The 17,404-nt window shown below is 39.0% G+C and overlaps 1 protein-coding gene across 4 annotated transcripts in view; it reads left to right on the top strand.

Annotated features, from left to right (window-relative positions):
- Positions 1-12,406, top strand: part of SLF2 (SMC5-SMC6 complex localization factor 2) — a 41,200-nt gene extending 28,794 nt beyond the window's left edge. For 3 of the 4 annotated variants that reach the window (XM_027529314.1, XM_027529313.1, XM_027529316.1), the window contains exons 15-20: positions 511-598; positions 2,192-2,323; positions 2,763-2,840; positions 5,049-5,135; positions 7,041-7,109; positions 9,136-12,406. In XM_027529314.1, the coding sequence (XP_027385115.1) occupies positions 511-598; positions 2,192-2,323; positions 2,763-2,840; positions 5,049-5,135; positions 7,041-7,109; positions 9,136-9,171 (490 nt within the window). In that variant the 3' untranslated portion in view covers positions 9,172-12,406. The remainder of the gene's footprint in view (positions 1-510; positions 599-2,191; positions 2,324-2,762; positions 2,841-5,048; positions 5,136-7,040; positions 7,110-9,135) is intronic. The other variant, XM_027529315.1, reaches the window with a different exon arrangement.
- Positions 12,407-17,404: the final 4,998 nt, after the last annotated feature.

The raw sequence follows: 17,404 nt of genomic DNA, 5'->3' as shown, positions 1-17,404 counted from the left end.
GCTTTTAGGTCCTTTATTTCCTTTCATCATTTCTTGAATGTTAGATCAGAGTCTTTTATTTGATATTATAAGAAAAGGCATTGACAGCCTGATTCTGATTTTCAGCTCAGATCACTTTGTAATAGTCTTGATTGTTAATTTTAGCTTTAGCTTATCTGATAACTTAATATAGATGGCATATACCACAAAAATGAATCAATTCGCTTTTTTTTTTTTTTTTTTTTTTGCTTTAATAAAAAGGAATTCCAGCAATAAAATAGATTTTCTAACAGTAAATCGTCAGGGTCAAAAATAAAGGCTCTCAATGGTTTTCCTGCACTTCAGACAACTTTAACTTTGTGTACAAATATTTTACATGGAAATGTTACTATTCTAATAAAGTTTATATATTCTTATATAGCCTTCTCTTGAAACATTAGCTGTGTTGCAAATTAGAAGAACTTCTTTTGGCTCATTCATTTGCTTCTTAAACAATATTGATTAAATGCATCCTAAAAATTCTAATTTCAGGCAACTGAGACAGTGCCTCAGCCTAGTGATTATTTCAAAGCTTTTGGATGAAAAACGTGAAGATATCCCTAATGTGAATAATCTGCAGGTATAAATAGCACTTTTATTTTCTTTTAATAAATGGGAGAGACGTATAGAAAAAAATGATGGATCCTATGTCAAAAGTCCTGCAGTTAGGGCTTAACTCTTAGGCCAAATACTGTTCATGTAATCTTTTGCATGGTATTTAACCAATAAGACCCAGTTTCTTTATCTGTGAAATGGAGACAGTATCACACCATCTACCACATAGGATGGTTGTGGACAATTAGATGAATTAATTTATAAAAAGTGCTGGGAAAATAAAAATATGCTATATAAATGTGAATTATTTATTTCACCTTGTCAACGTTAGCAATTTTATCACGAGATTAGAAATTACTAAACTATTAAATGTTAATTATATCCTGTGTTTATATTTTTAAATTATAGCTCTTTAAATTATAGAGCTTAAATGTGGTTGCCGTTTAAGTACTTGGTTCAGTAGTGAATATATTATGTGTATATGTGCATATATAAACATGTCCTATAGAAAACCCATTCTGAGAAGTCCTGAAGGCTTTTTACAAACATCAGTAGCACTAGTGAGGCTATTTGTAGTTGAATTTGAAACATAGAATCCGATCTAGATGTAGTGTTCTTGTTTGAATTGCAGTGCAGTATAAGATAATCTGTCACGTCCTACAGAGTAAAAATAAATAAAGTGGAGATAAAGATTCTGGCCTTGAAAACAAACTGTAGTGGTTGAAACAGTTAAGCAACCATTGTGGTACAGTGTAGTAAGAGCAGTGACAGAAGTATGCTCAGGGTGCTGTGGGACAGAGAGATTGAAGAGGACAGCTGTTTCTATATTAGTAGAGTTGAAGTAGATTTGATTCTAGATTTATGGGGGGACCACACCTGAGCCACCAAGGTAATTAGAAATAGCTCTCAGTCCTTTCAGTGATATTACTGCCATCAAAAGAGAATTCTTTCCAAAAATCAGTGACTTCTACTCACAAGGATGAAGATTCAACTTTGCTGACTTTTGAATAATTTTTCATAAAAAGTATTCCCTTTGACCTCTTTGGTAATGCAATTTGGTCTCCTCCTTAAGTTTTCATCTTCAATTAAAAGTACTAAATCTTAAATTTAATATCCCTTTTAGGGAATTTCCTGGTGGTTCAGTGGTTAGCACTTGGCACTTTCACTGCCAGGGCCTGGGTTCAATCCCTGATTGGGGAACTAAGATCCTACAAGCCTCAAAGTACAACCAAAAAAATTAAGATCCCTTTTAAACAGTTGACTCTTTTTCCCCCTCTCATTTTATTACAATGAAGTTTAACAGTATATAAAAGACACATAAACCTTGGTGGGTCAGTTGGAGACTTGGTTTTTTTGGTTGTACCACGTGGCATGCAGAATCTTCCCTGACTAGGGATCAAACCTGTGCCCCCTACATTGGTAGTGTGTAGTTTTTAACCACTGACTGCCAAGGAAGTCCCTCGGTTGGGAACTTTTAAGTAAAGAATAAATGAATATCACTGAACTTTAAGAAACTAAATTAGAAAAGACAAAATGAACAGAGGACACTGAAAACATGCCTAAGAAAGAGTAAGTGTATTGCCTAATATGTTTCATTGTCTCCTCTTTCCTTTGATAGATATCAGTCTTACATCGCTATCTTGTGCAAATGAAGCCTTCAGATTTGTTGAAGAAAATGGTCTTGAAGAAAAGAGCTGAACAACCAAACAGCACTATTGATGATAGTCTTCATTTGGAACTTGAAAAGCAGGTATCCAGGGCTAGATCATCTCAAAAGAGTACATTTGAGCACGACCTGTGATAGCTTCCTAACCATAGACATTTCTGAATTTAGAGACTAGATACATTGTAGCATAGTTATATGGTGAATGATATTTTTGTTTATTGCTGTCATAAAAATCCTTCAGTTAACTTGAAGATTGAAATAAAAGGATTGTTGGTAATTTAATACTGTGAGTATTTTTCATAGCCCTTTACTAGGGCAGTCATGAGGTGGTAAAAGGAATGAACTTGAATTAGAAATCAGAAACCTGGGATAAATGCTTGACTTTTGCTTACTTACCAGTCCAGTTAACTTTAGCAAATCCAGTCCTTCCTGGGCAACTTCCCTAATGTTTGTTTAAACTGGGATGACATGTACTCTAGCTAATTTCATCCATGGGTGTTGACTTTATTCATTTCTCTACCAGGCATATTACCTGACCTACATTCTTCTTCATTTAATCGGTGAGGTTAGTTGTTCTCACTCCTTTTCTTCTGGACAACGGGTAGGTATTTTTTCATCCTTTTTATTTTTAATAAATGTCACTATTGATGGAATAATGATCATTTTTTATATAGGAGAAAATATAATAACTTATCAAATTCACTTTGGATTCACTGTCGAAATAACTGTACACTGGAAAGGGAGAAGTGATGGTAACCTTGCAGCCTTCTTTTGTTGTTGTCTGCACTGAGTCTTCATTGCTGTGCAGGCTTTCTCCAGTTGCAGCAAGCAGGAGCTACTCTCTCATTGGAGTGTGTGGGCTTCTCATTGCGGTGACTTCTCTTGTTATGGGGCACAGGCCCTAGGGTATGTGGGCTTCATAGTTGCAACTTGCAGGCTCCATAGTTAGGGCACACAGTCTCTCTAGAATGTGTGGGCTTTAGTAGTTGTGGTTCACAGGCTGAGTTGCCCCATGGCATGTGGAATGTTCCTGGGCCAACCTGCGTCCCCAGTATTGGCAGGCGGATTCTTAACTGCTGGACCACCAGGGAAGTCCAAACTCAACATTTTTTTTTTTCTTGCCTTGCTATACGACTTGCCGAATCTTAGTTCCTCAACCAGGGATTCTAGCCATATTGTTGACAATTATTTGTCTAGAGATGTTTGTTCTGTTTATTGGAGTGGAACTTAACCGTGATAACTTGGCAGTAGTGTAATACATTAATATCAAAATCACCAAATACTAAATGAGCTAGCTCTTAGCTCCATTCTTCCCATCTCTGCTCCCACTCCATTTCCTTTTTTCTTTAAAAATAATGTTTGCCTTCAAAATTAAACTGATGGTAAGTCAGGCTACTCGAGATCTACATTCCTAAATTATCTCCTCGTGTTAAGATTTTCATTTTGAATTAGTTTATTCTTCCAGTACTATCATGTTCCTTATTTGTGGGGAAAATTCTTGTTTAATACTCCCATGTTTCACACTTTAGGTAATCCAACCCCTGTTTAAAATTTTGTATCTCCTTAGACATGATCAAAAAGGACACAAGACTGCTTCCTGTGTTTTTATAAACACTGTTGTGCATAGAACTGTGTTTGCTTTCCTGATTGGAACCTAATATAATCATCTGTGGGGCTTCCCTAGTGGCCCTAGTGGTAAAGAACGTGCCTGCCAATGCAGGAGACAGAAGAGACATGGGTTCCATCCCAGGATCAGGAATATCCCCTGGAGGAGGGCAGAGCAACCCACTCCAGTATCTTGCCTGGAGAATCCCATGAACAGACGAGCCTGGCAAGCTACAGTCCATAGGATCGCAAAGAGTTGGACGCAACTGAAGCAGCTTAGCATGCATGCAGTCATCTATCTGTTCTTATATATGGTCTTTAAATTTTTTAATTATTTTTTCTGATTAGAAAACAATTATTACGTTAAAACTCAATTACTATAAAACCATGTAAGGTAGAAAGTGAAAGACTTTATAATCCAGTGCCCTCCTGTAAATTTCTCCATAATTTATGGATATCCTAACATAATTACTTTTTTAAAAATGCTGTCATGCTATTCACATTATTTGCAAATTGTCTTTTCTCCTCCACTGTAAATTACTTAGCACTTCTGTGTAATTAAACTATAGTATTCCAAAATCTTTACTGATGAACATTCCTGTTTCTGTGATTACACACAATACTAACATGAACCTTTGGAAGCATTTCTATAGGGTAAATTCCTAGAAGTAGAAATGCTGAATCAAAATTTATAAAGTTTTCAAATTTTAATTATTGTAAAATGATTATTATCATATTTCCCTCCTCAAAAATGTCCATTTACATTCTCACCTTAGTATGTATACGAGTGTGACTCTTTGGAAGTGTATACTTCTAAAACTTAGGCCACTTAATTTTTCAAAGAACTATTAGTAAACATTGTTTTGTTCATAGAGAAAATAGGTCAGCTGTTACTTGAATATTTCATTAGAGATCGTGTTAACAGAAGGACTTACATTTCTGGGCACTACATCATAGTCTGAACTCTGGGGCTAGTTTTCATTAATGTGTCTTAATGCAAAAAGCTAGCAATAAGCTGTAACTGATTATTGCAGCAGTCACTACATTTTACTCATATGACTGCTTCTGTGTTGGACAGTTAGTATCAGAAATTGCTAAGGTAGATTTTTTTTTAAATGATTGTCAGTTCTAGCTACATAATCTCTTCTTTGCTCATTTGTAATGCTTTAAAATTGTTTTCATCCTTTGTATTTGTTTTACACAGAAACATTTTGTGCACCTCTGTGGGGCTTTGGAAAAGCACGTTAAGTGTGATATTAGGGAAGATGCAAGACTGTTTTATAGAACCAAGGTAAGTATGCCTTTTTCCTAATAGTTTCATTGTTTGTTTATCCTTGGCTTTGTTAATATTTGAGTAAGAGAAGCCTATAAGCCTCTTTTTTAAGAACATATAGCATTAGAAATAAGACTTTCTCGTTTAATAACAAATTAGGTTCGTCTAAGTACTTCTAGCTAGATTGAAAGTGAAAGGGAAAAATCTCAAAGCAAAACATTTAAGACAAGAAGCTGAAAAGAAAAGCTGAATATAAGAATATGGAGTTAGGAAAGCAACTTTAGTATTAATAAAACAATTTGACAATTTTTCCTGAAACATAAACACCACTATTTTTAAAACATTTTCTTCTAAGGATTTTTTTTTTTATTCTTAATCATCCTTTAGCTTTTGCAGTGTAGGGGTGATTCTTTCTTGCCATTTGTTTAGATAGTCTTAAGTGAGATTTCAGGTTTGTAATTAGCTATAAAGTCATTTCAACAATGCCTATGTAGATTTAGTATCTGTATTTGTTTAATAGATGTAAGTTAAATACCAAAAGGAGCAACTAACAAAATTGTATTAGATTGTGGATTTTCAAATGCAGGTAGGAGATAGCTCTTTGGCTTAGAGTGAAAACCAGTTTCAGAAACACATTCTTTTGAACATCGACTAGTTACTGGCCCGTAGAACTTGGTGGTGGTGGCTACTGCTGACAGACATGCTACAGGGGACCACCCCCAAGTTGTTTGTTTCTTAAAGTCAAGAGGCTGGGTGTAGACTGGTGCCAGGGCTCCTCTTACTTAGAGTGGAGAGTGACATGGAGATCTATGGAAATTGCTTCGGGGGCGGTCCTGCTGAAGTGAATGAATTGCATGCCTCTCCACAAGCCTCTAGTAGAAAAGGTGCTGATTGTTTTGGAGAAACTGAATCTGCCAAACTGTAAATGGAGAAAAAAGCAGACCTTACAGTTTACTTTATAAACTTAAAGCAACTCTAAAATTCCTCACCCTTTTAAAATATTTTGCTGGGACTTCCCTGGCAGTCCAGTGGTTAAGACTCCACACTTCCACTTCAGGGGGCACGAGGTCAATCCCTTGTCAGAAAACTGAGATCCCACATATTGCATGGCACAGCCCAAAATAGACATACATAAATATATACAAATATTTTGTCAGGCTGTTATGTCCAAGAACTAATTGAGAATCCTCTAGTGTGGTAGGAAAGTTTGAGTTTCATACAAAGACTTACTAGAGCTCCAAATGTAGGAATGCATCAGGTATTTATATGTAAAGAGGATTCTTTGTGCAGTCTACCTTCAGCCACAGATTCTTTCCAAACTATCTCAGCTTCCTGCTCTTGAGTGAGTCATTATTTATCACTTTCTTTGTTTTTGAGGCAGAGATAGCAGTAGGATTTTCTCTGGTGCAGGGACTTGGCACCGCTAACCCCCCCACATTGTTTACGAGTCATCTATACTTTGCAGAATCCTAGAGAGACTTAACACTCAATTGAAAAGGAACAAATAACAACCCTCTTCTGTGACCTTGAATCAAATAGAACTTGAAAGGCAAGGAACAACCAAAGCCTTGGGTCCTGTAAGAGTGGAAAGCCTACTCTTCAGCTTTCCTGTTGGGTGTTCAGAAGCCAGCGAGTTGAAAATAGGTGTCTTAAAGGCAGAAAATTTGTTTTTTTGGATGATCTTTAGTTGACTAATGTGAAAATGGAGTCCTAAGCATTCAGTATCTTAGACATAATGATGAAGAACGGTCTTAGTTAATCACTGTGACTTGAAAACCCCTCTAGAAGTTGAGGAGTTTCTTCTTTCTTGATAGATACTACATTGAGTTGTTGGGGGTGGGTCTGTCACAATTATCAGGTCTTTTGTGTCAAGTCTTAAATTGTTTTGATCTGATCTCTTTTCCCCTTCTTTGTATTTTTAAGGTAAAAGACTTGGTTGCCAGGATACATGGAAAATGGCAGGAAATAATACAGAACTGTCGGCCTACTCAGGTGTCATTTTATTAAACAGTTTTATTTGTTCTCAGTTTGTTGTTGTTCAGTCAGTCGTTTCTGACTCTTTGCAACCCCATGGAGTGCAGCACACCAGGCTTCCGTGTCCATCACCATTTCCCAGAGTTTGCTCAAACTTAATGTCCATTTAGTCGGTGATGCCATCCAACCATCTCATCCTCTGTTGTCCCCTTCTCCTCCTGCCTTCAATCTTTCCCAGCATCTGGTTCTTTTCCATGAGTTGGCTCTTTGCATCAAGTGGCCAAAGTATTGGAGCTTCAGCTTCAGCATCAGTCCTTCCAGTGAATATTCAGAATTGATTTCCTTTGGGATTGACTGGTTTGATGATGTTATTTCTTCATACTCTTCTAAAAAGACATGACAAATACTTACTTCTAGATATGTTAAGATAAACTGAAAATTCCAATATACTCCTTTATGTATGTTTTTAAAATTTTTGTTTGTTCTTATATTCATTAATTTATTTTCAAAGGTGGTTGACCCAATTTTAAAATGTTACATTGCATCCAATGGTGTTTATTTCATGTGGAGTATTTCTTAATATCTTTATTGAGATAAAATTCACATGTCATACATTTCACCCAATTAAAGTATACAGTGTTTTTTTTAGTATATGCACAGTTCAATCATCACCACAGTTTAGTACATCTGTCAGTCCAAAAAGTGACACTCATACCCATTAGCAGTCACTCCTCATTCCCCAAGCACCTGCACTCCCATCCCCACTCCCTGCAAGCCCTAGGCTACCACTAATCCACTTTCTGTCTAAGTAGGTTTGCCTATTCTTTATATTTCATACAAATGGAATCATATATGATGTAGTCTTTTATGACTGGCTTCTTTTACATAACATAATGTTAAGTTAATGCATGTTTGGCATGTTGTATATCCTTTGTATTGCCAAATAATATTCCACTATATGCATATATCATATTTTATATATCTACTTAGTAGATTTATATATTTACTTTTATATATCTGCTTATTATGAATTGTTTCCACTTCCTGGCTGTTGTGAATACTGCTTCCGTGAACATTTGTGTATAGGTAAAGTGGCTGCACTGTTTTACATTCCCACCAGAAGGTTTGAGGTTTCCAGTTTTTTCACATTCTCGCCAACATTTGTTATTATCTGTTTTTCAGATATAGACATAGGGACAAGGAATGTCATTGTGATTTTAATTTGCATTTCCCCGATGCTGAGCATCTTTTTATGTGTTTGTTGGCCATTCATACATTTTCTTTGAAGAAGTCTCTATTCAAATCCTTTGTCCATTTTTTAACTGTGAGAATTCTCCATATGTTCTAAATATAAATTCCCCCATGAGGTACATAATTTGCCAATATTTTCTTCCATTCTCTGTGTTGTCTTTCATTGTTTTGATGATGTTATTCAAAGAAGTTTTTCATTATGATGAAGTCCAGTTTTGTTTTTTTTTTTCTTTTGTCACTTAGGGTTTTGGTATTATATCTAAGGATACTTTCCATAAGAAGGGCATTGTTTAAACACTTGCTATTAAGTTTACCATCCTGTTAATTTACAGACCAACTACAGTAATAAATGGATTGTATCAAAGTAACAGGAACACAGAAGTCTTCGAGAAATATTATGTTAATGTTTTGTTGTTCTTGTTTTAGTTACTAATCTCCATAGACTTCTTTTAGGCCAGCCTTTTTTGCTGATGTAGCATTAAAACAAAAAAATTTAATACCAAAACTGTTAATCAGCTTAACGTTTTCATTAATCTTTCTAAATACATCCCTCCACCTGTGTGTGTTGCTGAGGAAAACATCTTGTACTAATTTATACTTAGTTTAAATTGTTAGACTATAAAATGTGAAACTTGAATCTGATTACGATAAATTATCAGAGAAATGTACTATGTCAACATTTTATTAATTTCATTATCAAAGCCCATTGTCTGGTGATTAGTGGTTTTATATGGATTAATTCATAATCTGATTTTCCTTTATCCTGTTTTTTTCCTTCCCTTTCCTTTTCTAGGGGCAACTTCATGACTTTTGGGTACCAGATTCTTAACAGGAGTTGCAGCAAAAAAATTATGAACTAAGAGAAATTCAATAAGAGCCTTTCCTAAAGGAATACTACAGAATCCAATGGAAAGCTAAGAACATGTGCAGCAGACGTGCTACTTGAGTATCTAGAATGAAGCTGGTAATGAAGAAATTGCCATTTCTGAAGCAGATATGAAATATAATCTGATTAATTACAGCAACTGGCCTTTTAAAAGAGAAGAATTCCTTGAGAGGGGAGAGGTAGAAGCAGCTGACAGTTGCATATCTAACCTTCCCCTGTTTACTCTTGTTAAATTGTAAGCCTGTTATCTTTTTTTTTTTTTTGGATTATATTTGCAGCACTTGGATAATCACAGGAAGTATGTAAGAAAGGGCTTGGACCAACTTGAAAAGCTGGACCTGGAAACCAAGATCAAGTTCCAGTTTGATTTAATTTTCCTTTTTAGTTATTTTATGACTCAAAGGGGAAAGCTTAAAACTGAGTTTAATAATTGAAAGGATAAATCTTTTCTGTTACTCTTGTAAAACCACTGGGGTGTTTTAATCCATGCATTTTTCTTCACTATTCAAGATTATAAATCTGTTGGGTTTTTAAAATACATTTAAACAAACAGTTGAGAAACAGAAGTTTGGTACCTTGTCAGATCCCCTTAAGGGGAAGAGTTTAAGCTATAAAATAGTGGCTTTGTTTTTATTCCAAAACATACATCTGCTGTTTGTTTTGGATTTATTTTACATGCGTTTATATATTTTTTAATACTGGTTAAATCTTAGCATCTTGGCTAAATCTTAGAATTCTGGCCCTTCGTAGCCATATTACAGAAGTCTGTATTGTAAAAGCTAAAGGTCTGAACAGGTTTCCAAAAACTTTTACTTTCATGAGGATATAACCTTAGCAGAGACCTGAATAACATTTATTCTTTGGTACGCTATGCACGCGTGTGTATGTATGTATGTATGTGCGTGCTTGTATTTTAAATTTGTTGCACTTGAAAACCACAGCTGCTCTAAATTCTTAAACACTGGAAAGCCATCCTTTGGTTTCAATGGTGGAGGGTTAGGAGAAATGCACATGCTAGTCTTAGCCCAGGGCCCTTTTGAAGCCTTCGGTAGTAATAGACTCTTACTAGCTAACTGAAGAATTCTTTTGTTGACTGAGTGTCCCTTTAGGAGGGTTGGTTTCCTGAAAGATGATGCCAGCTTTGTGTTTCTTTCTTTCAATATTGACTTGGATGACACTGCTCTCCTGAGCACTCTGTTGCCTCCAGTTGTGGGAGAAGGATGAAGGGGAAGGGATTTGGACTTGATGTTTATAGTTTGAGAGAGGAGAAAATAAATTTTGAAAAATAGCTTTCTACCTCTAATTGAGGCTTAGCAGTAAAAAGCATTTTATCTTAAATTTTCATTTAAAATAGTAACTTTTGAGCCCATGTCAAACATTGAGCAGTTAGAGATTTTATAGGGAAGACTAAGTTAATCTAGTCCCTAAGAACCCTGACTGAATGAGGCTTCAAGAGTCAGACCAACAAAAGTTTTATTCTGTGTTGCGTTTACTGGTAAGAATATTATTATCTTGATACTACCTCTCAAGGGTATTGTTAGAAAATGCCACTTATGGTTAATGAGATAGATACAAAGAGTTATATTGACAGAAGCTTGAAACTCTGGCATCTATCTGCCCAACAGTGGGGGCTTTCACTCTCTGTAATTTAATATTTTGTAGATATACATTATTTGTGTGTAATTTTATAAGTGTTCATATTTTTCTCATTTTGCATTGTGTAAAGTGTACAATATCTCAAAGTATAAAATACTGCTTATATTGCTTGTAATTACAGTGTGTAAATATTTTCTAATCGTGTACATTGAAAGGGGGAACGAGTGGGTTATTCAGGTGTTTTTTTTTTAAAGTGACCCTTTTGTATTGCAGTTTCAGCAGATAACTGCTCATCAAATTTAAAACCACTTTGATACGTTTTATTTAGGAGTTCCAATAAGAAAAGTCTCTATTTTTAATTGTCTCTCTCCATTGGAAAAAAAGTTCATCTGTCCCTTTAAAATAAATGGCCAAACATCAATTTGAACCGTTATATTTATGGCTTGGTAGATATCCTTAGTCTCCAGGTCATATTCCAACAGTATTTTCATTGGGGCTCTCAGAAATTTTTGTGAGTCTTTAGCACAAGTAGCCCATGGTTTTTCTCCGAAATCAAGTATTATCCTTCACCCTCTGAGTCCCCATGCTTTGTCTCCCTCCTGCTGCTGTTGTCCTGTGAATGGGATGGTAGTGGGGGGGGAATATGTTTGTTGCACAGAGAATGTCAGGTCACTTTTTGGACTTGGCAAACAAAGCTTGCACTGAGTGGTGGTGTGTTTGGCAATATTACTGTGTCAAAAATCACCTTGTCTAATTTTCTGGATCTGTATGTCAAACTTATTGCCCTTATTGCAAGCTGAAAATTAAGGTACTTGCAAGTGTTTATGCTTTTGTGTGTAACTGTTTGCCTTATCTAAACTGCTTTTCTTGTTATCCTAAAGTATAATTCTGTTGGTTATATCATGTTAAGTGAAGAGGCTTTCCATGCACAAAATGCATCTATGTAGCAGTAAAGTCATATTTGTACATTTTCTGTTTCTCTCCTGATGGCAGTGGTGCCTTTGTCACCTTTTAGAAGGTTGGCATTTTGTTTTTGTTTTTAAATACAAGTAACAGCTTGCTTTTGACTTCACAAAAATCTCCCCGGACGTAGAAGAAAATGGTGCGTTGTCATCCTGGCTCAGTTGGAGTATTTGCATTTTTATTTCTGTCAAAATAAGTATAGTTGGTGGGGATGGGCCAGTAATAATGTGTGGAGTCTTTAAACCAAGAGTAATTTTGAAATTAAAAATTGAAGAGGTGACCCATTAGCAAGTGACTGAGTTGGAGAATTAGAGGAGGACCGTTCTGGCTTGTCTCTTTAGAAGGCACGTTGGAGTACAGGTGGCTTGGGCGTGTAGCGTGTGATCTGCGGCTATTTCTTACTCATCAACAGTGTCGGTGCACCTCATTATGTGTGCATTTGTTTTCCCTGGGCAGTCCTGTGAGCCAGGTAATCCACCAGCTTTTAGGAAGTTTACAGGTAAATGCAGATTTCCTTTTTCTTCCCTTTTTTTTTTTTAAACAGATTTTATACTACGTCTTGTTTAAAGTCCTATGAATGTATGTGTCTGCTATTAAAATGGCTTTTTCTCAGTTTGAACACGTGTTTGGTTAAATTTGTTTGGGAGTGGGGATGGTTAAGTATCTGGGACGTCCTGTTTCTTCCCTTGCCCCACCTAGTTTTTAAACCTATTTTTTCCTCTTGGATTGGATTCTTCAGTCAGTTTTTTAGTTTGATATTTCCTCTTTCTGGAAAGGAACCATGTTGAGCCCATAGTTGTACACAGTTCACTGTTACATACCCAGTTAATAATTTGCTGTATACTCTGCCATTGGAAATGTGATCACCTCTTTCTTACATCACCTCATTCAGTACAAGCATTCAACAGCTGTATTACTACTGCATGTCAGGCACTGTTTTTAAGATTCAGTGGTGAACAACACAAAGATCTCTCATGAAACTTACCTTCTGAAATCCAGGTGAAGGTATTTTCTTTTATTAGGCAAATAGGACTGGAAAAGAATACCTTTGGCCTGGCTTCCTTTTTCTGGAGCTCAGGGCAAAAAAAGGGGAAGCCATGCAGAGTAGAGGCAGAACTTAGGACCACCTCCAACCTGCCAGGCAGATATATAGCTCTGGATATGCCAGCTGAGGGCTTCCCTTGTGGCTCAGCTGGTAAAGAATCCACCTGCAGTACAGGAGACCTAGGTTTGATCCCTGGGTTAGGAAGATCTCCTGGAGAAGGGAAAGGCTACCCACTCCAGTATTCTGGCCATGGGGTCGCAAAGAATCAGACACGACTGAGCAACTTTCACTTTAACTTTTTTCGTGCCAGCCGAAGGGAGACATAGGCTGAGCCGACCTCACAGGAGAAACTGTTCTCCCAAGCTCACAGAAGGACTAGGCATGATTGCCAGAGGCCTCGGGTTCCAGAACCATGCCAGTATTTCCTTCTCTCTTCTGATGGGCTGATTAAGAGGAAACTGACCACCTGTCAAACCAGTTGATCCTAAAGAAAATCAGTCCTGAATATTCATTGGAAAGACTGAGGCTGAAGCTGAAACTCCCAATACTTTGGCCACCTGATGCGAAGAACTGACTCATTGGAAAAGACACGGATGCTGGGAAAGATTGAAGGTGAAAGGAGAAGGGGACAACAGAGGATGAGATTGTTGGATAGCATCACCAACTCATTGGACATGAGTTTGAGTAAGCTTTGGGAGTTAGTGATGGACAGGGAAGCCTGGTATGCTGCAGTCCATGGGGTCGCAAAGAGTTGGATACGACTGAACTGAACTGACCATCTGTGAGCACTTTTCTCCAGCTGGGGTGGGGAGCCACAGCCTAGGCAAAAACAGAGACACTGCCTCAAGTACTTAACTGGGAGGCAGGCAGCACAGCCTTGCCCAAGATAAGCGCCTTGACCTTGACCTTAGTCCTGACCTCAGATCCCAGATTCACAATATCAGCCATGTGATCTTTGGCAAGTTACTTTTCTGAGCTTGAGTTTCTTCATCTGTTAGTGTCTACCTCAGGATTAGTGAGCGCTAAGTAAGCTAGTGGAGTGAAAAGTGCTTAGCCAAGTGTCTAGCATAAAGCAAGAACTTCAATAAATGATAGCTGTTATTATTTAGTTTTAATCTGAGGCTTTTCTCAGATGATAATTAAAATTGATCTTAGTATTTTGGGGTTCACTGTCGTCTGAGCAAACCATATCTCTTAAAATTACAGTGTATGTGTTCTCTATTCTGATACAGGGAGCTCCAGAAGCTGCTCTGTCCTGCTTTGTCCCTGCTGGCAAAAAATTGTGATTTTCCCCCTCCCCCTAAACTCAGCATGCTAAAGCTGAGGACGGGGTGGTGGGTGATGATTTTCCATCCTATGTGGACATGTCCTGATAACTCCCTTTTCCTTGCTAACCATTCGCCAGGCTGGAATCAAGAGAGGGCAAACCAGAAGGCCCAGCTTCGGGTTTGACTCCCAGGACGACCGGCTGGAAGGAAAAGCAACAGGCAAAACAGGCTCCTGAGGCACTGGAATAGTGAGACTACATTGTTACACTGGTGACAGTGTCTGCTGAAGAAGCGCCAGAGCTGTATGCACATACAAAATAAAGGTCACGCCACCTCAAGGGAGAGTGCTGGCAAACTAGAGGTGGAGATGGCAAGACAGGAACAGAAGTGCTGCCACAGGGAACAAAGAAGCAGGACAACTTGACTAGGCCAGAGTTGTCTTAGGGAACCTGTGCTCAAGTTTCAGGCTTTCATACCTTCACCCAGGACCCCTGCTACAGTGAGTAACTTGGTCTGTGCAAATCCTGGAGCCAAACACTGGTGTATAGGTGGCTGAGGACAACCAGCACTGGCCTCTGCCACTTATTTACAGCCGAGTTGGGGAGAATAACCTAGCAACAACAAGACCCACATTTGTGTTCTGTGTGAACTACACTAGAATCTTTTCAAGTGGGGTCCTCTCATAGCCACCCTATGAAGCTATGAAGGAAGCTATGAAGCTGCCAGGGTAGTGACTTAAAGGGTAAGAATCCGCACAAAGAATGACCTTCTTGTGTCCCCAGATTCAGATTCATGGCTAAGTTGAGGTTAATTTCTTGGTTTGATTTCTTGTCTCTCCCATTGTCACTATCCCCTCATTCATATTTTATCAACTTGATTTGCAGAGAGGAGTACTATCAATCAAAAGGGCTTCCTATAGAAAGTTCCATTAATTCCTGTCACACATTAAGTTCAGAGATTGGGAGGTTCAGAGATTGAAGTGGGAGGACAGCAGAGAGAAATGGATTTGGTCTGAATCTATATTATCAGAGAGAGTGAAGTAACTGCCCAGCTACAGTTTAGCAAGTTCCATGCTAGAATTCAGCATTGTGATTTATACATTCTGTTTATTTGAAAATGTGTAAGATTCTGAGTCATCAGAGCACCTTAGAGGAGAAAGGCTTGCCTCATGTAGAGTGTAGGTGAGTTAAATGCTGAACTGACCACCAAACCATGTTGGCCTACTTGCCACCACCTGAGGTACCTAAATCAGCACTGAGTTCTATGTGAACATGAGGAGCTATGTCCCTTAGCCCCCTGGGCCCCTGCCCTTTAATTTCTCTGCTGTCTTTACCATAAGGTGGTAGTCTTCCTGCCCTCCCTCCGCTATCCCCAGCCCACTTTCCCACAAGGACTGCAGATTTACTTTTCATAGCTATGTGTCTCCTGGTCTTCCCAGCTTGCACTTACTCAATCCATCAGCTCTTTCAAGATTTTTTTCTGTGTTCTTTTCTGAATTACTTGCTGACTTTTCCCTTCTTTTTCCTACTAGGAACCATCTTACCAAATGAAACTCACTTTTCTCTTTCATGCCCCTTCCCTTCTGCCCACTCCCCCAACACTCATCTGTGCACAAGCTTGCATATTTCTGCCTTTGCTCAGACAATTCTTTAGGTTTACGCTGCTTCTCTCTTCTCTACCTTTGCTCAGACAGTTCTCCACCCTGCTTCCCTCTTCTCAGGCTTTTCCAGTCCTGATTTCAAGGCAAGTCACTTAACGCCTTAGAGCCTGTTTTCCCATCTAATAAATAGGCCTGATAATCCATCAGGGTGGAATGAAACTACAAGGAAAAATATTCAGTTGGACACTCTTTGTAAAAGTTTGTGTACACTTTAATTTTTGGCTGCACCACGAGGCTTACAGAATCTTAATTCCCCAACTGGGGATTGAATCTGTGCCCCGCTGCAGTAGAAGTGCAAAGTCCTACCCACTGGACTGCCAGGGAATTCCCTGTGTACACTTGAATGTAAACATTTCTTCCCAGCTACCTCCCCTTCCACATACACACACATCCTATTTACGGAGTGCTGGGGGTGGTGGAAGTGGGACGTGGGCCCTGCTGTCTAGCGACATGCAGTCTCACAGCCGCACAAACTACAGACTGTATGTGATGAAGTGCCAAACTGAGCTTTGGGGAATTCTGAGAAAAGGGATGACATGTCTTTTCCAGGGTCCCTTCAGTTAAATAATGACAGCTACTTCAATCTTATTGACCCTCTGTTAGGCCAGTGCCCATCTGCCTGTTCCCCTACTCCCTGCTCCTCCAGAGTTCAGATTCCTAGGCACATGTGAGGCTCAGTTACCTATGACCCTGTGGCTCTCATCATTTTGGTCTTATTCTTAGACCATATCAGTACTGTCACAAATGAGAGAGGGAGGATCAGACCAGGTTGTGGCTAGAGCTCAGGTCTGATTTTAAACCCTAGAGGGAGATTTAATAGGTGTTGGGAAGGAAGCATGACCCGAGTTGAGGGGAAATTGCGGGGCCAGGGTGCATGGGAGGACTACCCTAGTTGAATACGGAGCTGGAGAGTTGATTCTTAGGAGGCTTCTTAGATTGCTTCTGGGTAAGGTGATCAAGTCTAGAAAGGGAGGGATATTTGCTCGCCTAGGAGGAGCTCACTGTAAGATCTGGAGTAAGAATGATATTCAACATGAACTGGAAGGGAACACAGGTGTCTGAGTGACCCAGTCCCTGAGGAGGTAGACCCCAGTTACATCTAAGAGTTGGTCTGAGTGGACAAGTGCAAATGTTTGTGGCTTCTTTAATCAGAAAAACAGCATTTGTCTTTTATGCACTTCCGGTCAAATTTTTATTCATCCCTTCAAGACTGACCCCCTCAGACCTCAAGCTGAAAGAGCAGGCGGCTGGAGACACTTGAGCTAGGAATCAAGACCCTCATCTGGGTTGAGAGCTGCCCCAGCACTTGGTGTCCACCTACTCTGCCCCTCCGTCCTAGGCAGAGAGCAGAAGCAGGTAGCAGGAGCGCAAAAAGTGAGCTCCGCATTAGAGGACTGGCCAGAGGGTCTTCGGAGCGTTGCCAGAGGACAGGTGTGCACATCCCCCGGAGAAAGCAAGCCCAAGGGGTCCTAGGTCTGAGGGGTAGGAAGGTGGGATAAGTCCTTACAAAGCGCACAGGGTGATGAAACCACCACCAGGGGGCGCGGCCCTAGGGGGCGGGACACGCCAGACGCCCGAGGGCACTGTGTGAGCCTTGACCTATAGTATAGGGTGGGGATGCGAAAGCAGAGAGCGCCTTTCCCC

Source organism: Bos indicus x Bos taurus, chromosome 26 (assembly GCF_003369695.1).
Source record: "Bos indicus x Bos taurus breed Angus x Brahman F1 hybrid chromosome 26, Bos_hybrid_MaternalHap_v2.0, whole genome shotgun sequence".
Lineage (NCBI taxonomy): Eukaryota > Metazoa > Chordata > Mammalia > Artiodactyla > Bovidae > Bos > Bos indicus x Bos taurus.
Note: the sequence above shows the minus strand (reverse complement) of the source record. Positions and strands in the feature narration are given on the sequence as shown.